The 23,520-nt window shown below is 41.6% G+C and overlaps 10 protein-coding genes across 10 annotated transcripts; 6 read left to right on the top strand and 4 right to left on the bottom strand.

Moving 5' to 3' along the window:
* Window positions 1-216: 216 nt before the first annotated feature.
* JH06_0001 (chaperone) lies at window positions 217-1,815 on the top strand (the record flags this gene model as incomplete). The annotated part of the gene is made up of 1 exon (XM_014674759.1): window positions 217-1,815. The coding sequence occupies one exon, from the start codon at window positions 217-219 to the stop codon at window positions 1,813-1,815; it is 1,599 nt and encodes a 532-aa protein (XP_014530245.1).
* Window positions 1,816-1,823: 8 nt separating this feature from the next.
* JH06_0002 (elongator complex protein) lies at window positions 1,824-4,384 on the bottom strand (the record flags this gene model as incomplete). The annotated part of the gene is given in 7 exon segments (XM_014674760.1): window positions 1,824-1,922; window positions 1,944-2,669; window positions 2,682-3,093; window positions 3,123-3,423; window positions 3,437-3,643; window positions 3,670-3,768; window positions 3,799-4,384. 7 exon segments carry the CDS (start codon window positions 4,382-4,384, stop codon window positions 1,824-1,826), a joined length of 2,430 nt encoding a protein of 809 aa, XP_014530246.1.
* A 345-nt stretch (window positions 4,385-4,729) lies between these two features.
* JH06_0003 (elongator complex protein) lies at window positions 4,730-5,947 on the bottom strand (the record flags this gene model as incomplete). The annotated part of the gene is made up of 5 exons (XM_014674761.1): window positions 4,730-4,870; window positions 4,901-5,267; window positions 5,313-5,607; window positions 5,633-5,762; window positions 5,795-5,947. The coding sequence occupies 5 exons, from the start codon at window positions 5,945-5,947 to the stop codon at window positions 4,730-4,732; spliced, it is 1,086 nt and encodes a 361-aa protein (XP_014530247.1).
* A 270-nt stretch (window positions 5,948-6,217) lies between these two features.
* On the top strand, window positions 6,218-8,272 carry JH06_0004 (biofilm pga synthesis protein; the record flags this gene model as incomplete). Its single annotated transcript, XM_014674762.1, has 8 exons — window positions 6,218-6,301; window positions 6,334-7,174; window positions 7,206-7,474; window positions 7,505-7,774; window positions 7,805-7,858; window positions 7,889-8,040; window positions 8,070-8,144; window positions 8,176-8,272. The coding sequence occupies 8 exons, from the start codon at window positions 6,218-6,220 to the stop codon at window positions 8,270-8,272; spliced, it is 1,842 nt and encodes a 613-aa protein (XP_014530248.1).
* Window positions 8,273-12,813: 4,541 nt separating this feature from the next.
* JH06_0005 (hypothetical protein) lies at window positions 12,814-13,693 on the bottom strand (the record flags this gene model as incomplete). Its single annotated transcript, XM_014674763.1, has 3 exons — window positions 12,814-12,865; window positions 12,910-13,108; window positions 13,138-13,693. 3 exons carry the CDS (start codon window positions 13,691-13,693, stop codon window positions 12,814-12,816), a joined length of 807 nt encoding a protein of 268 aa, XP_014530249.1.
* Window positions 13,694-17,753: 4,060 nt separating this feature from the next.
* Window positions 17,754-18,391, top strand: JH06_0006 (putative methyl transferase; the record flags this gene model as incomplete). The annotated part of the gene is made up of 4 exons (XM_014674764.1): window positions 17,754-17,800; window positions 17,832-17,941; window positions 17,972-18,085; window positions 18,117-18,391. The coding sequence occupies 4 exons, from the start codon at window positions 17,754-17,756 to the stop codon at window positions 18,389-18,391; spliced, it is 546 nt and encodes a 181-aa protein (XP_014530250.1).
* Window positions 18,392-18,490: 99 nt separating this feature from the next.
* JH06_0007 (putative ATPase) lies at window positions 18,491-19,978 on the bottom strand (the record flags this gene model as incomplete). The annotated part of the gene is given in 6 exon segments (XM_014674765.1): window positions 18,491-18,728; window positions 18,744-18,904; window positions 18,935-19,078; window positions 19,109-19,201; window positions 19,232-19,367; window positions 19,398-19,978. 6 exon segments carry the CDS (start codon window positions 19,976-19,978, stop codon window positions 18,491-18,493), a joined length of 1,353 nt encoding a protein of 450 aa, XP_014530251.1.
* A 312-nt stretch (window positions 19,979-20,290) lies between these two features.
* JH06_0008 (vacuolar ATP synthase) lies at window positions 20,291-20,767 on the top strand (the record flags this gene model as incomplete). The annotated part of the gene is made up of 4 exons (XM_014674766.1): window positions 20,291-20,375; window positions 20,424-20,524; window positions 20,559-20,632; window positions 20,665-20,767. 4 exons carry the CDS (start codon window positions 20,291-20,293, stop codon window positions 20,765-20,767), a joined length of 363 nt encoding a protein of 120 aa, XP_014530252.1.
* Window positions 20,768-21,789: 1,022 nt separating this feature from the next.
* Window positions 21,790-22,932, top strand: JH06_0009 (splicing regulatory glutamine lysine-rich protein 1; the record flags this gene model as incomplete). The annotated part of the gene is given in 7 exon segments (XM_014674767.1): window positions 21,790-21,861; window positions 21,894-21,926; window positions 21,963-22,010; window positions 22,068-22,385; window positions 22,416-22,478; window positions 22,509-22,749; window positions 22,766-22,932. 7 exon segments carry the CDS (start codon window positions 21,790-21,792, stop codon window positions 22,930-22,932), a joined length of 942 nt encoding a protein of 313 aa, XP_014530253.1.
* Window positions 22,933-22,995: 63 nt separating this feature from the next.
* Window positions 22,996-23,505, top strand: JH06_0010 (ribosomal protein S24; the record flags this gene model as incomplete). The annotated part of the gene is made up of 4 exons (XM_014674768.1): window positions 22,996-23,067; window positions 23,100-23,226; window positions 23,260-23,345; window positions 23,377-23,505. 4 exons carry the CDS (start codon window positions 22,996-22,998, stop codon window positions 23,503-23,505), a joined length of 414 nt encoding a protein of 137 aa, XP_014530254.1.
* Window positions 23,506-23,520: the final 15 nt, after the last annotated feature.

The raw sequence follows: 23,520 nt of genomic DNA on the forward strand, positions 1-23,520 counted from the left end.
CATTGCTCGCTCGAACAATCGTGTGTATCTCACTTCCGATTCTCTGCTACTGAACATCATGAGCGATTCTGGAGCCAATGAACGTATGCGTAAGGATGCTACTGTGGAAGAGCCTGTGGAGAAGAAAGAGTGGTAATTTATCTGGGTATGGTTGTTTGTAAGATTAACTGAATCCAACTGGGCAATAACCGTGGAATAGCCACTTTGTTTCACAAAATGGTTTTAGACGCGTATCTGGGAATTGATCTTGGAACATCAAACTCGGCAGCGGCTCTCTATTTAAGCGATCAGCCAGATCATGTAATGATGGTTACCATGGAACAAGGAGGTTATCTATTACGTTCTGTTGTTGAATATTTGAATGATGGACGTGTGGTCGTTGGTCGTAGAACACTAAATACTAAAGGTGTGCTAGAAGGTAATGTGGTCATGAACATGAAGCGCTTAATTGGAAGGAAGTTCGAAGATGATACAGTAAAGACATACTTTCCAATGTGTAAAGCTGAAGTCGTAAAGGGTCCTCATGGTTTTGCTTCTTTTCGTATCCCTGCATTGAATAACAGAATTCTACTTCCTGAAGAAGTCTGTTCGGAAATTATCCGTGTGCTGTATACACGCGCTCTTACTGTACTTGGCGACCGTTACAAGCTTAAATGTATGGCAATCTCTGTGCCTGCATATTTCAGTCAGGATCAGCGTGTGGCAACGTGTAATGCAATCAAGTTCGCAGGAATTACGCTCCCTGTACATGTAGTCAATGAACCATCTGCAGCAGCTCTTTCATTTGGTATCGAGAATGAATTTAAGGAGGGTAATGTTGTTACCTATGATCTTGGAGGAGGTACTTTTGATATCACGGTAATGAAGGTACGTAACGGGAACGAGTTTGAGGTATTGGCATCTAGTGGAATCAATACTATTGGAGGAGAGAACTTTGATGAATATGTGTTGAAGTATGTTGTAGATGAGTATCAGAAAAATATGCATGATGGACCTCTTCCTTCACCCTCAAGTACAAACTATTATCGAGCCTTTTGTAGACTAGAAGAGAGGTGTCGTGAAGTGAAAGAGGAATTATCAGCGGCAAGGAACGAAGTGGATGTTGAAGTAGATGAGTACATTCGACAGAATGTTATGACAAAGGATCAGCGGCGACTGAACCTTCAGGAAGTATTTGAGTTAACACTGTCCTTGAATAAACTCAATGAGCTCATCAAGGACGATATCGATAAAACATTTGATAAGATGTATGAGTGTATTAAAGAGGCAGGACTGACAAAAGACGATGTCTCGAAGGTTGTTTTGGTGGGTGGTTCATCACGTCTTGCTTTAGTGCGAAGTAAACTTGGTGCTGAGTTTGAAAACCGTATCAGTCAGACAGTAAAGGTTGATGAATGTGTGAGTAGTGGAGCTGCTCTCTATGCATATGAAATTGATGTTGGTAAAATGGGGGTGACTGATGTGACAAAATACAATATTTATACATGTCCAGGAAGTAGACACAATAGGAACAAGTGGCAAGTGTTTATTGAAAAAGGATCAGTCTTGCCATTGTCGAAAGAGAAAATATTTAGAACATGTGAAGACCATATTGGAGTGTTCAAGGATGAGTTATATGAGGGTAACACGAAGGAAGATGCCCATCAACTGGCTGCTATGCGTGTTCATGGAATTACAGAATATGATGATGGACATGCAGTTGAATTGCGTTATAAGATTTCTATCTCACAAGGTGGTGTGCTTACCTATTCTGTAACGGAAGTTGAGAGTGGAAAGCTTTTAGTTGAAGATACGATTGTTGGTTATGGAAAGTAAAGAGTTTGTTAACAAACACCTAAATCTTCACCTAAACGTTCTTTTGCCTTTGCTAAACATTCCTTGTGTAGATTCACTTGCTCTCGTAATGCCTCTGCTTCCTCCCTCTTTCCTTCACTATCCAATACCTGTTCCAATTGATTAATCTCCTCGTACAGCGGTTGACAGTCCATGATCAGACTTATCATCTTGTTGAGGGCCTCCTCCTCTTGAGCACTTCCTGCACGAATTCTTTGCTTCTTTTTCTTCTCTGGTGCTGGAGCAGGTGTTTCATTCGTTCCAAATCGCATCATCTTGATAGATCGTTTGGCATGAATACTGGTATTATCTGCACGTCGACTTAGTGCCGCAATGTCGGCTGGTGTGACAGCCAGCAGGGATTGTGTTCCTTGATCCGAAGCTTCTTGTAAGAATGAGGTCATTCCCGTAATAGCCGTGATTCCAGAGGTATTTGAAGCCATCGACCATACAGAAGAGGCATCATTCCCATCCTCAAGCTGTTCAGACTCTTGTTTCTTCGATTTACGCAATGTCAACAATCGATCCACCACTCGTTGCAATTTTCCTTCCTTTTCTGCCATCTCCTTTTGATAGGTTTCAGCTTGGGCCAGAGCATGAGGAACAATCACTGTCTCAACAAGATCCTCTCTGTCTTGCTTGCGTGCTACCTGAATAGCCTCATTGTAAGCTTGAACAGCACAGTAGCACACAGTAGCTTCTTCTACATCTTCCAAATACTCGACATACAATTGTGCTGCCTGCAATTGTTGTTCACGTACTCCATTTCGAAGAGATTCTGCGAGAGAGCGAATATCTCGGAGTTGCTGTCGTTTCTCTTTTCCTTGAGACTGTAACTACATTAATACTGGTCCTGCTGTACCTACTTCATTCAAATACTCTGCCACAAATCCTCCTTGCAGACAACACTGCATGATACTCTCTACTGGACGTGGAGAACACCGTGTCAGTAACTCAAGGGATCGAGCGTAGACTCGCTTCTCCAACAAATACTCTCCTGCTACTTGACACATCGTATTGCTATATGAGGTTGACTCAAAACATTGTAAGAACTCCTCCAGCAGTTCTCGTTCATGCAAAAGCGTCACTGCCTCCGACCACAAAGAAGCTTCATCACCAATCTCCTCGATCTCACTGTCTCCCAACCTCCACTGATGGCCTTCCAGCTGTAACGCCTTGGGATCTGTGAGAATCGACGCAATATCTCGCAGCAAACGGTCCCATCGTTTCAGCTCTCTGTCCACAAGATAACAGCGAATACTACACTTCAGATCCACGTTCACTCATACCCTGGTGGAACCTGTCGTAGATGTTCAATAAAAGGTCGATATTCCCGTGGGTCTCGTTGTGATAGAGTTGCTACCATCAATGTAAGATTCATATCATAGGTGCTGAGTGCAGCAGTGTAGACAATAGAAGGATCCACCAGAATGAGAAGCCATCGCATGGCTGCGAAACCATTCACAGTTTCTTCTTCCTCCTCCTCTTCTTCCTCAGCAGCATTCTGTTGGAGTTCACAAACAGCATCGTCAATAGATCGTTTCTCTGCTGCGAGTTGACTCTGAATCACACGTAATGCTTGTTCGTATCCTACAAATCAGACCCAGCAGGAATTCAGCACGTGGAGGAGAATACGTACAGAGACAGGTAATCACAGACAATAGAAGAGATGGTGAATCCTTCAAAAAGGGATAGAAAGCATCACAAATCGAATTACGTTTGCTATTAGGATTTCGAGGAGCCTGATGAATGAATGCATTGTGATAATCGTGACTGTCCGCGGTATAATCATCACTAGTATCATCAAGCACTCCATATCGTACTCGCTTAAATTACTCAGAAGGAGATTTATACGATCTCCATCAATCACTTGAATCAGTTCTTTGGCATGCTGACAGAAATAATCAGGATCGAGATCATAAAGGAGGTCCAGCGCTATGAATGAAAGTTCTCAAGATTCCTCACGAATGCGTTGTCGTCGCATCAACTCTACAGCGACATTCCATCGACTTGGCTCTGTAGAACCAAAAATACAGTGTTCCAGCATGCGACAGGATAGCAGACGAGGATAGAAGGTCTCCAGATTCCCTCGTGGCAATTGAATTGTCACTCGTCCATCCTGTCCACTTCCAATATACAAAGATCCTCGTTCCAATGCTCGAGAAGCGAGAGGAAGAGACGGGATCCCTGTTGGACTTTGCGTGTGTTCAAAAAAGGAAGTGACTTGAGTCAAAGGAAGGAGACAAAGTCGAGGTACAACATCATTGATGATATAAAGCAGCAGATCAGCTAGAATCGCCACAGATGTCACATTACTTGCTAATAACACATTATCAAGATAAAGTTTATCCTGTTGTGTATGAGCAAGAAGATGGAAGTCAGGAATCGAGAGAGGGAAGAGAGAGAATGAGGGTACTTCTAGTTGGAGAACGGGTTCCTGCTTTCCCTCATTTCCAACGCGTATCACCTGACCATCTTTCAGCTCTACAAGATACGACTGAGGACTGAGAGGAACTGCAGTCAATACATCGCACGTTTGTTCCTTCCACATTCTGGAAGCGACATCAAGGATGGATATTCCGTGATTATGAATTGCCAATATACAGGAAGGAGAGAGAATAACGAGAGATGTGTAATGATGTGACTGGAGAGGAAGTGAATAAGTATTTGTAACTGTGAAGGATTGGAGATAATTGTAGATTTGACGAGATGAAGGATGATTTGAATCGGGCAAAGTGGTTGCTGTGAGAACTAGAATAGATGTGTTTGTCAGGACAAAAAAGGTCGAGGAAAAGGAGCAGGAAGACAACCATGCCACATAAATAATTCCATCATTGTTAAGAGAAGACTTAAGATCAATAGTATGAGTGTACATTGGTGGAGGTGATAGATTGTACTAATTATCAGATTCCTCCGTGATATTTACATAACACGACGATAGATGAATGTAACTCCCATCAATAACAGCAATAGAATTACTAATATCCTTACTATTCGTAACCTGCCATACAAGATGCATGAAGGTTAATTCACCATTCTACGAATCATTCATCTCCATCATACTCACTTCAAACAATAAAGTCAACATATGACCATCAACAGGATCCCAATAGAGAGATCGAATCGGCTCTGGATACACTCGATGGATCTTGCAATACCAATGATAGTTTCCTCGCATCCACAGCTGGAGTTCACTTCCATGTTCTGTCATACCACTTACGGCTAGTATGTCACCAATGCTATTGTATCCGAGAGAGACATTCGTGAGTGAAGACATGGGAAGCAGGAACTCTCCATGTCGCAAACCATTCTTTTCAAAGAAGGAGACTTGAAATCCACGACGCTCCTTCTGAACACTAGCAATCAGAGAATGGTCGGGATTCCAAGATACGTCAGAGAACAGACCCAGACATGGAGAGTTATTGATATTACGACTACTTTTAATGGAACAGATTATTGGTTACGAGACAGATACCAACTCTAACTCCTTGGTATATACACGAATCACTTGGGAAGTGTGACTTGGATAGTTGATACAGAAGTTTTCTCCATCACTTCTCCAACTAATCTTCACAGAAGAAGGTGACACTGTCTCATCCAGTCCTTCAACACTTCCTTCATTCAAAACCTCAAATGAGTTGTTCAGAAGTATGAGTGAGCCGATAGTAGTTAGAATGACTAACATTTCCTGGTCATTACTCCAGGCACAAGCAAGAATTCCACCTTCGATGTCTCCCATTGGCTCCACAATGGATTCGGAGTTGATAGCTATTTCTAAGGAAAATAAGAACACACCAACTCATTAACAATCCTTGTTGAGTTACACACAACAACTGCTCTATTTCAGCCATATATGATATGAATATGAACGATTGCTCCTCTTCTACAAGGGTCGATAGTTGGAGACCAACATCACATTCAAAAACAACCTACACTAAGACTAAGAGGAATATATACATACCTGATGTGTGTCATTATTCACTCCAATAACAAATCCAGATTTGAATAGAACATAACTCTCGTTGGAGAAGGGATTGCTTGTAAGTGCAATTGCATCTTTTCTCGTGGTAAGATCGGATACATGGATCTCTCGGGAAATGAATAGATTTCTCATCTTCGTTATCTCCCTTCTAGATATGGAGATTTGCTAAGAAAAGAGATAGACCAAAATCGCCCATTTTTCGGTTTTCATCTGGCTATCGTTCTGGACTACAGTAGATGATGGAGAATATTACAGAAAAGCCATCCAATTGGATAATGGAAAGGTACCATCAATCATTAATTCCTTGAACAGGACTGTTACTCTTCATAGTGTAGGTACTTTGATGGTAAATAAGGAAAGTAATACATAGAATCTGTATTTGGTTTAGGTAACATTGGAATCATGTTAGTTGAGAACATCAATCTGTATGCCAAGGAGATGACACGCTTCAAGTTCTTCAAAAGCATGTTAGCTCCTTTGAAGCAAGTGGGACATTGCTATCGCAAGTAACTTTCTAGATGGGAAAGATCGAATCTATGATTGCTTACGGTCTTGGAAGTGTAAATGATAATCTTATTTCGCAGTACCAGTTTGCTTGTGCTCTTGCTCTCCGTAATGAATTGAATATTAATGCTTCGTTGGAGATTTATGATCCTGCAATGGGAAGGGAAGACGCCGCTATTGCTTCCGAACTTGGTTGCGAAGTGATTCCTCACAATGAAGAAGCAAAGCGAGTTGTGTTGCGTAAAACCCTCTTCTTTATGCCTCACTGTGGTTTTAACTTGTATAATGGATTGATGTGGTCAAACTGGGGAGAACACATGAAGAATCTGGTTGTTGTTGGTAACTCATTTTCCCAATATGCTCAGTTGATGACTGCTGAGCAAAATAAGGATCCTACTAATGCAATTTACCCACTTCTTCCATATATCTCGGAAGCACCAATTTCTATGGATATGTGTAGTGATGGTGTGACACCCATTCCCGATGTATTCAATTCGTTCCATGATATGTCCGTTCATTGGTTTGACACTACTGGATATGAGCGTGCAGAGAAGGAGAATTTGTGGCAGCATCGTCCTAAGGAAGTGGTGATGGGAGAGATCGTGGATACTGGACACAATGAAGAGGTTGACAAGTACATTGAAGAGTTGAAGGATAATGAGGATCATGAGAAGGAATTGAAGGAAATTCATGAGGAAATAGTAAGAGAAGCAACAAGTGAAGAGGAATCTGATAGTAGTAAGCCTAATGAAAGTGCTTCAGAAAGTGAAAGTGATAGTGATGATGATGATGATGATATGTTTGAGCACATGTATGATGGATGGGGAGCACAAGTAGCGAGTGTACTGAAGCCAGGTATGGATTTATCCCTTCACACTATCTGTAGATCGATTCACTCCTGAATGGTCACTGGATGGTTCTACTGTTAACATTTACACGCTGGGAGAGAAGGATCCTCGACAGCGTATCTATGTGTACAATGATGAGGGTGTCTCCCCTTCAAGCAAACAGATGTGTGTTCATACTTTTCGATGCTTTTCAGATCCAGCCAAGTATATTGTGGATACAATTGAGGCTGAGGATATCGTAAGTAAGGACTGGGAAGATAACACGGTCATGCTTGTATTCCCAGGAGGAGCGGATAGTTATTATCGAGTTGGTCTCTTTCTCAAGTCTCATATGTAGCGAAAACTCTCTTCTGCTCTTGGTAATGGAGGTAACAAGCGTATTCGAGCCTTCATTGAGAATGGAGGTAACTATTTGGGCATCTGTGCTGGAGGTTACTATGGTACTAGCAAGGTTGAGTTTGATCTTCATGGTCCATTGGAAGTAAACGAAGAGCGAGAGCTGAAACTGTTCAAAGGAAGAGCAATTGGTCCTGCACTGAAAGGGTTTTCGTATACTTCAGAGTCGGGTCAATATGCTGTTCCATTTGTGTTCAATGAAATGACACTTGTACGATTTAGAAGGCAAATTGAAGTGTAGGAGGGAGAGGTCCAACGAAAGGGAATCTCTTATTATAAGGGAGGACCCTATTTTGTATTGATTGAGGGTTATCTTGATTTCTAGGTCCCGGATCCTGACTCAAAGGTGGGGAAAGATTATACTCCAGTGATATTCTATGCCAAACATCCCCGACTCTCTTGTCCTCCTGGATCTCTTGCTGGAGTGTGTTCTAATATTCGAAAAGGAAAAGCAATTCTTCTTGCTGCTCATGTGGAGTAGGTTTGGTTTATTTAGCGATAGATAGGTTTGATCCATGGTTGATGAAACCTACAACGAATGTAGATGATATCACTACGCAACTTCGTGATCCTGTATTGAAGTGAGTGGTAATAGAGTGGTATTATGTGTAGCCAAGGTCGTTGCCGCTTGATATATAATATTCTAAAAACTCTAAATATTGATATGCTTCCTATGAAGTTTATGGAACCAGAAGAACAGTATTTTTAATCATGTACTTGTTTCTTTATTATACTCAATTCCCGCGGTTTTCATTATTTCTGTCTTACACATCGTCAACCGTCACTACAGTAATGAATTCAAATGATGAGCAGGAACCCAATTCAAATGGAGATGATGTTGTTATCGCTCGTTTGGTCCTTGCTCATCTTGATGAGATTGGTTTTAAAGATCGTGAAGTGACTGTGAATAAGCAGCGTCAAGTGAAATATTCGGTACGATTTAAATGATGACCTCTTATGCAGATAAATTACAAGAAGATCTATTCTCTTTACTCAAAGAATCGGGGGGTGACGAATGCTTGTGATTATCCAACTTTTTTATACCGTATTAGTCGAATGTCGAATGAGTTACGAGTATGATCCTACTGTTATCTCATAATATAGCATATGCAAAAACCAGATTTTCCTACATATGAGAGAAAGCTGTCTCCGATGGTATACCCAGTCTTGGAGGAGATCTTGTTACGTGAGCCTGTTTTAGGTGAAATATCGGTATATATGGCTTTAAAATTTGATGGATAGCCTGAAATGGATACGAACGATTCGACAACGAAGAGGACACCAAGAATGACTCCTGTTGTTGCAAAGAATAATTCTCAAAACCCGAAGCAAGAGATTCTTCCAACCAAGCATGTTCGTCCTAAGAAACGTAGCACCCGAAATCCTAGTGGAATGTCTCCACCTCGAGACTTGTCATCGAAATCAAAATGGAAGGAAGTTGTGCTCAGTGGTCCTGCAGACGTGGTCGTGGATGGCAATGATGTGGACAAGCGTGTAGCAAAGAAGCAACCAGAAGAGAATGTGGAAATAGCTGAACACACACTGGATATGCTAGAGATGAGTCTTTCTGGGTCGCTAACCTCCGAATTAGGTGAATTCAATGACATTCCTGAACTCCGTCAGATGGCTGAAGAGAATCGGCGGGAACGAATGCGAGATGGTTATTCTCTGGAACGTCAGCTCGATGAAGCCATCCGTAGAGCTGAGGAACGAGAACGTCAGGAATTGAAGATCAAGGAGAAAGAAGCCCAATTGGCATTTGAAGAGGTAGTTCGACGTTATGGTGCTTCTCCCGCGAATTCAAATCAACCGAAGACTAGTGGACCTGTAGCCATATCATTGGACACAGTACCCACCATTCCTCTCAGCCGTCCTTCAACAGAGAAGGAAGATGTGACAGGACAAAAACTCTCTCATTCGGATTCCAAACGATCGTCTCGTACATCATCCAGTCAGTCTTCTCGTAGATCCTCTCAACTCCAATCGCCCCAAGTCCAGTTTTCGCAACAACCTTCTCCTGAAAAGGATCTTCCTGAAGAAACCAAACAGGAAGAACTTCAATCATCAATCACTCTTCCAGACTCTCATCTCAACCTACTTCAAGCCTCCGAAGTTCAACCAACAGCACCATCAGAGCTTCCATTACCTCAGTCATCACAAGTTTCAGAACTACCAATTCCTCAGTCTGCGCAAGCCTCTGAACTTCAACTGCCTCAAACATCCGAAGTATCGGAGCCGCAGCCATCTCAGCCATTACAGCCTCAAACATCGGATCCACAACCTTCTCAACCGCTACAGCCTCAGCTATCAGATCCACAGTCCCCGGAACCTGTCAGCCCACCAAAGTCGTCTCTAAACCCATCTGTTGAAGGAGGACCCCCCGTAACAACAGAATCCACAGAGCCCTACTTACTCTTTGATCTCGTTGATTCAGATGAAATCGACTCGTTGATGGAGCCCCTCTCCATTTCGTCAAATCTCCCCATATCCGGTCCGGTTACACCGTTAATGGCCACTCCTCTCAATGGACTTGCCTCCCAGTTGCTTGGGAACCCCTCATCAGCAACACGCAGAGCTGCATCAGCACTCTTTTCGCATCCTCTCCCTCCTGAGATGGGTGCTACACATGATCTGTCAGTGGATCTGCCTCTGTCAGAAGAGGATGGTGGATGCAACACTGAGCCTCCATTGAAGAAAGTGAAATCGAATCCTGTTCACAGCCTATCAGATATCATCATGGTGAATTGTAATGTGGAAATCAAAGCCATTCACAACTGTGGAAGTGATATGATAGGAAGAATGAGTGATAATTCAGTAGTAGATCGTTTGCAACGTTGTCGGAAGAGGATTGAAAGTGGAAAATTCACTTCTGAACAGATTACTGAAATAGAAAAGAAAGTGGATCTAATTTTAAGTTTGTTGATGCAAGATAATAACCCTGCGAGTGGATCAGCCAAACTCTAGTTGGTGCTTTTTCTCTTTTTATTCCATTCTTATTTGGATCTATTGTTAGTTCAAACAAACAGTTCCATTAGCGATATTCAATCTAGTTCATAATCCTACCAACACAAATACCAATTCCCATGAGAAATCCTGGAAACAAAGTCGTAATACCTGAATACGTCGAGGATTGGGTTTTAGACTCACAACGACATTCACCTCCTTCTTCTCATTGTCACTCCATGTACAGTTACTAGCTGGTGTGATACTCCATCTCCACTCTTACGCACTTCTCCATGAATGAATGCATTCATCACGGAACTTAATTCATTTTGAACACCTTCATAAGCGATCAGACGCAGTATATTCACTGTCAGTGCTGAGCGAGGGAACTATTGATCATCATCCCTCTCCATCATCACTTCCTTTTCTCGAGCCTTCAAACCACTACGAACTTGAATATTTTCACACACTCGTTTCCAGCGGTTCGCACAGCGGTTTGCCGACTGTGGGTCCAGTCCTAATGCCACATATGCAACATCAGAAGCCATCTTGAGTGGTGTCAAATCTTAGCTCAACTCCAACCTTCATTCATACCTGAAGCTATAGGCTCTGTCTTCACACGTTTCGGTGCCTCTTGAGGAGATTGTGGCATAATCTTTTCCCGCTTCACATGAACAACAACTTTGGGTTTGTCACTTCCCGTGAACACAGTCACCTTCTTGATCTTCTTAATGTCACTCTTTTCGGGACCTGTTGGCTCTCGATTTCGTTTTCGAATGGTTCCAATCTTCCCTTTCACTATCCATCAAAACACAGAGGTAACCACACCTTTGGGAGGTTCTGCTGTACGTAGTGATACTGGTATCGGAGTTGGCATCGAACGAGCTTTGATACGCTGTTCCCATTCTCCAAATACTTGAGGAGAACTCTGAAGCGATGTTGGTAAAGGTAATTGAAACAGTGAATCTAGGAGTAATTATATTTAAAATACTTCAAACTCGATGAAAATGAAGAGAGGAGTTGTTGTGTACCCTCAACAATAATACTTGATGATTTTGCTCCATTCTCCGGTTTAGATGAAAACAAAATAGATGAGATTTTCGACACCCACTATAGCTAAATAAATATCAATTCTCTCACTTCATCCTCATCCTGTGAACACAACTCAACAAACTGTTTAATCATTTCACCGTGTTTTAAATTATAATCATGACCAACAATAGAAAATTGAAGAAGAAGGTGTACCTACAAATTACCAGTCGAGTGAACTTGAATTACTTTTGTTTGGGTATCCATATATGCATATTTCCTAATAAAATCTTCATCTTGTTGTTGGCCAAGGACAATCGGATTCATCGTCAACTTCCATGTATCACGAGTTCCATCAGATACAATCTTAAGAAAGCGATCATCCATGATAACAAGGAGTTCAATGTGGAAGACACTAAAATACACTTGTTTTTTGTCACTAAAACAAATGCAACAAGAGACGATTGCTCGGTTATTAGAGTCTTTCGATGCAATTACGGAGTCGTTCGTATCACAATCCACGTTGACTCCCGAAAGGAAGCATGTTGGACTTGGAAACAAACCTGATTTCTAGACATTACTCCTTATGATTGAATCTCTCCGATCCCAATTCGGAGACAGAATGAACAAAGTACAGCTCCAACGGGACATAGGTGGTAATTCTTAAGTTTACTTGTGAACAGTAGATACTACAGATCGCATGAATTTGCTTCAGCGAGATATTCTTGCCTTAGAAGAGGAGATAGCGAATCTTGCAACAGATGTTACAAACTATCGGCAATGTGTATGTTACAAGATATCATAGTTATGGATATAGGCACAATCTGAATTGGACAAATGCACCGGAAATGTGGACATTCAATCTTGTGTAGAGCATGTAAGTGACAAGTATGGAGTTCTAGAGGGATTGGACATAGTCGGAGTCATTCTTCATTTCGTAAAGGTCTCCAAACTGGAATTGCCCATGATGTTGAGGAGGTAGAGGGATTAGCTTTGTTAAAATCTAGATCACACAGTGTCTAGAATCAGGGCTTCTTCAGAATACTGGAAATGAGATACGACGGACAAAGCGGTCTATTTTGGTGATTGATGTATGGTAAGAATGTAGAATGATATAAAGAACGATCGGCGATGTGAGTTATCTACACAGGATAGAATTTTAGCTAGTATTCCATAGAACAATGATCCCTTCTTTGGAGTGTGTCTCTTCTCTTTTGCGTTCTTGACATAACTGTTTATTACAAACACAAGCACCCTTTTTCGCTTGAGTTATTGACATTATTCATATCCTGACGCAACTTTGCTCGACAGAGGATGCAGCGATGATATCCTACAAATAACACACTCTATCGAATTCAACCATTTAGATATGACCGTTTCCGATAAGCAACACTTTGCTTCCATTCCACTCCATGCTCACATTTCCACCAAACCATCTTCTCGCTATTGGGAGAGATGGTATCAGGACTCATCGAACTATCATTCTTTTGAAAGTTCCAATCCTTTGCGATGGCTGGATACACTTTTGCTAGGCTAAGATCATTAAAACGACGGTGACTGCAATAAGGACAACCTATCATTTATTCTACCTTCAGAACTGACCCCAATGGAGTCGCACTCGGATATTCACAGGACATTCCCAGACATGCGACGGATGATCATCACATCTCCACCATACTTTCCCTGAATAGGAGGGAAGGACCTTGTCTGGAGTTAATGAACCATTCCTCTCCTGATCCCATTGTCGAGCAACATCGGGATACTTTGCAGCAAGACTGTTGGTTGAGCAGAGAACCGTTCCATTGCAATAAGGACAGTTCTGGTGACTGTAGGTACGATCATTCGGTGAAGCAAGATACTGGTGGGAAGGATCCTTTGGACACTGCCACCATACAAGTTTATTTGAACCAAAGGTGATTTGAGACGGTGTTAAACCTTCATTCTTTTCCATGCACCATTCCTTTGCCAGCTCTGGATATCGTGTTGCAAGAGAATTTGTGACCGAGACTCGTTTTCCTAGACAATACAAACAGGTAACTAGCAATGAAATGAACACTAAATATATACATTTATGATATTTATTATATGACTGTATCTTTTTCCCAAGTTCCGTCTCCCATACATGATCTGGACCTTTTGGACAAACCCATTTTACCATCTGTTTTGAACCAACGTAGGGTTTCTCAAAAAGTATAAGAGAGTCTTTATGAACATATTTATAGAGCTCAGGATACTTTTCCTTGAATCCATAGATATTAGCAAACCAGCGAACAGGTTGATGCTTTGGAATCATAGATATTGATTCCAGCAAGCCTTTGGATAGAGCGAACATTGTTGAGGGCGTGAAACAATGGATGGGCTCCTCAAACAATCAGAAAGAGGTTGCGAATATAGAGAATGTAAATATGAGCTAGAACAATTGATTTCCAAGGTGCAATAGTCGATGATAAAAAGGCTAACCAGATGCCTCAATAGCTCAGTCGGTAGAGCACTCGCTTAGTAAGCGAAAGGTCGGGAGTTCGATCCTCCCTTGAGGCTTTTTGTTTTTAGCTCATATCTCAGTTCATTCATTGTTGTGAATTGCAGATTTTGGTGTTCGATATTTTGGTTTATTGAATTCTGTTCTGGTCTTTAATCATGCAACCGTAAGGGAGATGGAGTTCGATTACATCCTAGGTATGTAGAGGATCAGATTTTTGCCTATACTCCAAGATCCAAGAGTCAGAGGATTCCTCGAACCATCTCTGTGGAAGTCCTCGATAATGTATTATTTGTAGAATCCTTTTACGAACTCGTTTAATTCTGTTGATTTGATGGCAGATGTGATTAATATTACTTCGGTAGGTGTGGGGATGGCGTATGAATGTAAGGGTCTTCCTGAACCTTGTTTTCTTCCACTGGTTGAAGATGACCAAATTGAAGTATATATGAAAGATAACCGTATGTGTGTTGTGTCGTATCCCTCCTGTCCTTCGTTTGCTCCATCGCCGGAAGATGTATCGTGCTTTAAATTCGTTGCAGATGATATGGTGGCCTCTATGCGTGATGATGCGGAACGTTGTCTGGGGAAGGATATTTCTTCGTATTTAAATGATCGTTCTTTTGTTACAGATCGTATTCTTTCTGAGAAAGAGAAGGAAATGTATTAGCAGTAAACACATGATGAGTCTAGATGTTGTATCAAACTTCAGCGAATGGAATATGAAAAGCGGCGTGTAGAGGAAGAAAACAAGCTATTGGACCCCGCCTATGAGCAGAGTCTGTATACTGAAGGATTATCAACTGAAGGTGAGCCAATGGTTGTTAAGTGTATCAATGTCATGTCATATCCTTGTTCTCATCCTTAGGACTGTCTATCCAGCCACTTCCATGATCTCTTAACTCCACAGTCTATTGCTTCTGAAGGATTTACCTTGAGTAAACCCAGTCGTGATCACCTCAATCTCACTACTTCGCCTAGTGTACATTCAGCTTTGAGTTCTCTCCCTGATGAGTTGCCTAACGACAGTCTTGCTGAGTCAGATTTGTTGCAACCTTATATAGATATTCTCAATGACCGTGCTTCTTCTTCGGTGAGTCAGCATCCTAAGTCTCTCCCTGAACCATCTCATACGACCCATTCTGTGAAGGTAACTATTATGAGGTCGTATCAATGCTAGCTCTTACCATCACCCAAAGGATCAATACTAGTGTATTTGTTTTCCAAAGCAAAGGAATCCGAGAGGAAACATCAGAATCAACTGTGAATTCTTATAGTCAATTGTTATCCATAGTCCTCATCTCTCTTTTACCTCCTCTCATTATCAAGAGACACTTCCTCATCGTCGCCGTGTTTCTTCAGCCTCCTCCCTCACTTCATTGGATTCGCGTGCTTTTTCATTCTCTTCTTTACCATCGGATTCCCCTCGTTCTAATGAACAAGGTGAATTTCTGGTGTTACTCCAGGAAATGACAAAGTTTTCAAATGGTGTTCAACGTGTGAACGAGCTTACCCGTCAGGCTCGTGATTACAGTCGTACACAACAGTCTATTCGTCGAAGTCGACGTGGTATTACTGGGTCGGACTGTATTTGGCAGAATGCTAAGGACTACCTATCCACAGTTACTTCGATGCCAGCTCAAGAGGCACCTGGATTGTATCGTCCAATGATGAGTATGCGTTTAAGCTATTATCCTAATACTTGTTCTTCTTCTCTGGATGATCCTCTTTCCTCTGGTGATGAGGCCTCCATTCAGATGTCGGATATTCCAACCTCCTTATCATCTGAAGTCACGATTCGTGCTCCTCGTTTGCGAACTGGAGTACGACCCACAGCAGAGCGAGGGCCTTTCCCTACGATTAATCTTACAACCACTCCATTGAATTCTTCTCTTAAGAATGCTCTTCCTCCTGTGGACAATCATCCAAGTGTATCTGTGGCCGTAACAACCACATCTCTTGAGTCGGACGCGACTGGACCCTCTTCAGTTCCATCTCAACCCTTGCAGACCCCTTCTCAATCGTTGTCTGCTCGCTCACAACCTCTATCTCAACCTGTCTCAGTCCTATCTCAACCGGTATCAACTTCCTTCCAGCCTGTCTCAACTCCGTCACGACCTTTCTCATCATCTCGATCTTATTCACGTCCTGGATCCTCCTCAAGTGCTTCTTCACATCCTGCCTCATCTGAAGCATCGTTGAACAATATACCTATGGGACCGCCTAGTCATCGTCTGGTAGAGCCTCCTAAAGGATCCTTCATGTCCATATCTGCCAAATCTCTTGCTAATGCTATGAATTCCGTTCCTCATGCTCGAGCGCGTGCAACGGATGTCACACTCCAAAAGAAAAAACGGGAGGCTTATCTTTCTGGATCTATTCTCCAGGGAGAGCGTCGAACGACGATGTTCATGACAGATTCGCCATCTCAGGCAAGTGATGATCATGATTCGATTCTTTCAAATGATGTACTTCCTCCAGTGCATGAAGAAATCCCATCATCTATTGAACACATCCAAATTCGCAACAGTGTTCAACCTGAATCCTCACAGCCTCCATTGGTCGTAAGTTCTGCTCTGTCTCGAAGTCGACGTAGTATAAAGGCATCTCAGTCCTTTACTCTTCCTGAGAATATCGAAGTATCATCATCTGTTGTCCCGACAAATCCTCAGCCAGAGGGAAGTCATAGTGATGTGACGCGTGTATCGATTTTGGTGAGGAAAGACCATGAGATTATTCCAGAAACTCGTGAGTCTTCTGAATTCCGTGATTCGTTGGATGCTGCAAGTACAGCTGCTCTGGAAGAATTATTTGTGGGAGATGACCTTGAGAAGTCGATTAGTAAAATGTAACGTTGTTTGTTGGAGATTGCTTCGTTTGTCAAGTAGACTCCGAATCACAAATGAATCGTAACTTGAGAGTCAATTCATTCTCTCGAGATCAATTTGAAGTTATTGTGGAGCTGCTAAAGCGAATCTACACAGAAGAGATTAATCTAAAGGGAAGAATCAAGATTCTAGAACAACATATTTTATTTTCCAAGGTTGTTGATTCCATTTCTCCAATACCAGATGAAGATGATGACAGTACTATGCGAACAGTATGGATTCAGTTAGTGTACATTTCATAGAAAATGCATTCTTCAGAGTTATTAGAGATATCTGTGAATTGTTGACATCGATTGATATGTAGTCTGCAAAAAATGACCTTCCAAGGGATACAGTAGCCCAAGTTATCCACGATCATTCATCTTTACAGGTGGCTGTTCGACGATTAAACCAATTACTGGACGAGATGCGAGATGTTCGAGATGAGTTTGTCAACACCTATTCTCTTCTTCAAAAACGACTCGATGAATTGGAAACCATAACAACTCAATTCTATGAAAACCTACTGAGCTCTTCGAGTCGCTCCGTACAATGCTCTCGATAAGGCTTATTCTATAGAGAGCGAGTTCGTTTGTCCATACATTACCGGTGACAAAACAAGAACAGAGCATAGTGGAGAAACAGCAGCGAGATAACATGATGTAGGAATCGTTCTGTAGCTAAATGGAACTAGACTGCATAGTCTCGATAGTAAAGATTCTAACTCATCCGAAAGGTGATAGTGAAATTGTTTTGAAGATTTCTTTGTTCGTAGGTACATGAGAGAATGAAAAAACACAACCATAGGAAGAGAATTGATAAACATGAGAACCACTATACACTGTCACTTGCCTTAACATATTGTTGTCGAAATGAGTCAATACGGATCTGTAGAATACTGGAATGAGCGTTATTCAAAGTTGGAGTCAGGCTTTTTTATTCCCTTGTAGAGAAGATACAGCATATGAGTGGTACATGCAGTATGCTGCTTTAAAAGATACATTATCATCTCGTATAAAGAAGGAAGACAAGATCTTAGTGATTGGATGTGGTGATTCTAGTTGGTTTTGTGGCTCTAGATAATCATTAGATCTTTCAGAGGATTTGTATCGCGATGGATACGGAAGCATCACGAGTTGTGACTATAGCAACGTGGTGATAACCAAGATGAAAGAGAAGTGTTCTGAAAAGACTGGGTTGAAGTGTATGCAAGAGAATTCTTAATTTATGGGTAGGGGATGTTGAGGATGTACATCACCTGTCTTATCCAGATGAGAGTTTTGATGTTGTGATCGATAAGGGTACTCTAGATGCAGTAATTTGTGGAGATGAGAGTGTATGTGATCCTGACAAAGTTGTCTCGGAAGTCGATCGTGTGTTATCAAAGAATGGAATGTTTGTGTGTATTACGTTTGGAATGCCTGAGAATCGTATGGACTATTTGCAGAAACCGACACTTCACTGGAAAGTAACTCATATTTCCATTCGTAACCTTTCATTCTTGTACTGACCAATAGCGAAACAAGTAGTTTCTTCGCAGGCATCTCGAGCAGGAGCTGATTACTGCCATCACATGTACATTTGTCACAAGTCTGAATACGTGTGTTTGTTAAACAGAGTAAAATATATTACATTTCACAGAGAAGGCTGTAGAGAGAAGTGCTAAAATACGAACCACCGAGAAGAGTGAATTCTTTAAGAGAATTCCATGAGCCTTTAGTTTACAGAGATCCTTCGCAGTCGAGTAAACCAGAGTCACATTAGCGACATTAATAGCCGTCACATGTTCAAAGCAGTTTCCTCCAATAAATAGTACCCGCTTCTCATGTTTCCTACGAATCATGATCCTTATGCACCATCACCCTTTCAATATCTTACAGATACCATAGTACTGACTGGGATGAACTGTAAGACCCAAGACAGTTTCATTACTCTTCATAAACGAGCAAACCACTCCTTCCACAGTATCCATATCTTGACAAGACACATTCGTATAGCCATTCTTTGGCATCCACATTGCCCGCTACAAATTACATCCATCTATCTTGTCTACATCATAGCAAACATCCATATCCCGACAAAGAATCACATGAATCCCGTGAAGACAGAACTGACTGATACACTCCTCTGTAATTCCCTCACATCCATAGGAAAGTGAGATGACAATGTAGTTAAGTTTACATAAAGACAGCAAACGCTATACAGAAGGATTTACGATTAAAAATACATCTATATCAATAGGATAGCAATCGAGAGAACACAAGCTCTGTACGAGTCGATCTCCATCTTTCAGAACAAATGGATACTTGACAGTATTATTCTATTTATAAATACACTGTTTATATCCAACTGCAGGCTGATTTCCCTCTTCTTCCCCTTTCTTCTGTGATTGACAATACAATGTCGCCGAGCCTATCTTAATCACAATCCCGAAAAAAAGCCCATCCAATATAGTACAGTGAGCTGGTGCCACATTACTACTTCTCCTATCGATAACCAGAGTTACTCATATCTACAATGGATTGAGATCACTTGGTTGTTCTTGTAAATCCTTTAAATCGTGTGGAATATTGGTAATTGATGAGATATCGATAACAGCTCCTGGAGAGCAAACGACAATACGTACATCGGCACTTAGAATGTCACCTGCTGAAGCAAACAAAATATCTCCAATAACTAAATCTGTTGAAGCAATTCTGATATACCGCTTGTCACGAATCACAAGGCTAGTATGTGCAACACGCTTCCGGATATCTAGCCACCATTGCTCTTGACATTCTTGTAACTTGGATGTGAAGAGAGCAACATTTCTAGGAAAGCCAGGAAAATCATCCAAAGCGGTTGGAACCTCCTTCTTCTTTGCTTTAGCAGACACAGACGTCAGTCCTGCTCGAAGATTCACACACAAATATCCAGCCAACTTGTACAATGGAATAAGATGTTGATTATATTCCATCTTCGCATACTTTTCCTTTGAAAGTGCAGGATTCTCAACATCTGAATATTCAGCTCCTTCCATATACAAATCCCATTTTTCAGAAGCATCTCTCGCGACAGCTAATAGGCATCCCTCGAGAATCTTCTTCGTTGAGATCATTTTGTACTTTGAAAAGAATTCCAGAAATTTCTCTGATTTTGTTCATTTCGTGTATCTCTAGAAGAACACATAATAAGAGGTAGTTGATGGTTGTGATCAGTATGTATGAATATAAAAGGTCATTGCCAGAGAAAAATGGACAGTACATTGTGCTCAGTTTGTCGATACATCCACTTAATTCTACTAGTGATATCTATTTATTTAATACATCTGCTGGTAGACCTGAAAAACCGTTCCCTTCGGATTCCACGGTTTCCCTATTTCATGAAATAGAATCATTTTGTCCCTAGGGTCTTTCTGGTTTATCAAATAATGTCTGGCGCCGGATATTCGGGAATTGAAAAGCTGAAGAAGGCTGAAGAAGAGGCTGCTGCGATTGAGCAAGAGGCAAAGCAAAGTAGGTCGGAATCATGGTGATTGAGAGTAACTCTAACGGTGTATCTAGTGAGAATGTCTGCAATGTCTGAAGCCCGTGTGAAAGCCAAGGAAGAGATTGATTCGTATCGCGCAGAGTTGGAAGCTGCCTTTCAACAGAAGAAGGAAGCGGTATTGATTTGAGAAAGAGAGATTGATTGGATAGGCCACAGGAGCCGGATCGAAGAAGGAGGTCGAGGAACTTAGCGCTGAGACGGATAAGCAAATTGAGGCTCTTAAGTATGTTGGAATATTGGGTTTTTATTTTGTAGCAAGGACTATGAAGAGAACTACGAGAAGATGATGAATCTGATTGTGGATTCTGTTCTGAATGTGAATCCTCGTATTTCCGATAAGAAGAAGCGAGCGCACTAATTTATTGTTTAATGCTGTAGCATTTTTGTTTTCCACACCTTCTTTTTTGTTGACTTTTCGTTTTTATAGAGGGATTTGTACGATTCATGAAGGTTTGAGGTTTTGGGTTGTCTTTAGTGGGATGTAGGCGAGAGATGTGTCTGAGAATGAAGCAACATGTGTATCAGACTATATTGATGGAATGAGTCTAGCTTCTTTCTCCAAATGGGTCCAAGACTCTCTACCTAAGGGAACCAATGTGGAGGAAACGAGAGTACTTGATTTTAAATACATGAAACTCTAGTTCATAACCTTGCTCTCTGACAAGATATTACGTTTTCTTCTTACTAAGCATCTATCGATGAATCCTATGGACGAGAATGCAGTGATTTCTAAGTTATCAAGACGTATCAGCGACAGTATTGACTTTCTCATATCAATCTTCTATGTAAAGCGTGAAGTTGTACAAGGCTTAACGACTCTATCGTGGCGCGGGATTGCTGGGATAAGTGACTCATTGCAATCTTTAACCCCAGAGGAGGAGGAACTCCAGAGAACAGGTGATTTGGTATGAAAGGATATTGCCGATCATATAAAGAGTCGCATGGAGCGGTACAAAAAGAACTGTGAGTCTTTGGAAGAAGCAATCAAGAAAGAAGAAATCTATGTAGGTTCTTGCCATTTGATGATTATTGGTGTAGGATTTAATTCTCCAGAATAGTCTGAAAATGGGATCGTCTCTTTCAGCCTCTGCAAGAAGCGAAGGTGATTTGCAGACTATTCCTTTTGTTGTTCTGTCTACAGACGTGGCTGCAGATCTGTTGTGCGAAGTAACTCCAGATAACAAGCACATTTTCTTTGAAAGTTCGATGCCAATGAACTTATATACTGATTGTGAAGTGTTGTATGCTTTAGCTTGTTCCATCAACAAGTGATTTGTTTGTTGGAGTTTGATTTGAACGATGATAATTCCCGCGGTTTGAGTCGATTGTTTTGCGAAACAGTTTTCTGTCTCTGTTTTCTTGTAATAAGTTCTTTATCCTATGGCTGACCCTTCAGCATATAATCAAGTTACAAAGATCAATCCTCAGCTTGCTGGTGCTCTGTATCAATATGTTGGATGAATTGAATGGAACTGATTTCTTAGAATGTTTTAAGTAATGCAAAACCATCAACGGAGGTAGATGTTGGTGTGTTGTTGAGTTGTCAATTGTAGCCTATGCTTCTCCAGCAAAATGCATTCCAGGAGCAGATCAGTCGAACGGTATATGTTGGAAATCTTCATCCTTCGGTCTGAGTTCATTTTCTCATTTATCTATAGATTGTTGAAGATCAGATCATTAAAGTATTTGGAACGTGTGGAGTAATTAATTTGGCCAAAATCGCTACCGAAGGAATGGGTTTAAAGGCTGATGCAGGTTTGATTGTAGATGTCTCGTTACCATTAGGAACTCGATTTGGCTTTGTAGAGTTTCAGACACGTCAAGGAGCCGATGCTGCAACGAAGTTGGATGGTATCCTTTTAGGTGGTCGTCCAATTCGTGTTGGCCCCTCCAACGGTCCCATTATTCAGCCAACTGCCTATGGTCCAGGTGCTGCTACAATGCGTAATCGCCCTCCTTTGTACAAAGTATCAGCTGTAAGAAATGATAATAAGAATGAAAATTAGGGAGGGTTTGTTATTTTAGATGAGAAGGCTGAGGAATCCATTAATAAGCGAATTGAGGCTCGCGTTGGTATTTGAGGGGATTTTCATGAATAGATGGGATCTGTATTGGAGCGACTGCAGAAGAAATTGGCAAATAAACCGGCTGAGTCTTTGTCATCTGTAGCTTCGGATCCGCGTGAGTCCTGGTCTGATCCTCGTGGTCCACGTTCTGCCCCACGCGATGTGCGTCCTGAACAACATGAATCACGTCCTGATCAACGAGAGGAATACAAATCGAGTGAAACTCGCCCTACGAGTCGCTCGCAAAGAGATGATAGAAGAGAAGTTAGCAGAAGTAGCACGCATCGAAGCCGACGAGATTCAAACTCTCGTTCTCGTTCTCGTTCACATCATTCACATCGTCATCATCGTGACCGAAGTTCCAGTCGAAGTTACCGCAGTTCTTCCAGACATCATAGGCACTAAACTGAGGTCATTGGATATTGTGTTTGTTGGATCACTGAACATCACTTCATAATAATCAATACCTTCAAATTACTGGTGCTCCATTCTCAAGAAAACCCAACTACACTGGTTGAATATGTCTGAGGCTGCTGTTACGATTCGTGTGAGAAAGTTTATGAGAAATCCTCTGCTGAAGCGTCGTCAGATGGTTGATTCCTCCTAGCCTGGCCTAAACTCTAGACGATTGAGGTTATTCATCCCAAGCGTGCTTCTGTGTCAAAGGATGAGCTCAAGGCTTCTCTGGCTAAGAAGTACAATGTTGCTGACGATAAGTGCATCATTCTCTTCGGTTTCCAGATTGCCTTTGGTAAAGGATTGACGTCAGATGATTATAGAATAGGAGGTGGTAGATCAACTGGATTTGCTCTCATCTACGACAGCATCAATGACGTGAAGAAGTTTGAGGCTAAGTACCGTCTGGCTAGAGTATATTCGCATTTGAAAGGTCATTGGGTAGTTTGGAATCCAGGAGTATCCTCGTCAGGGAAGAAAGATGCTCAAGGAAAAGAAGAATCACCAGAAGAAGATCTGGGGTACTGGTCGTCGTGCGGCTCTCCATAAGGCTAAGAAGGCTCAGGATGATTAAACTAATCACAGATAT

This window comes from Blastocystis sp. subtype 4, assembly GCF_000743755.1.
Source record: "Blastocystis sp. subtype 4 strain WR1 chromosome Unknown seqid_0001, whole genome shotgun sequence".
Classification (NCBI taxonomy): Eukaryota; class Bigyra; order Opalinata; family Blastocystidae; genus Blastocystis; species Blastocystis sp. subtype 4.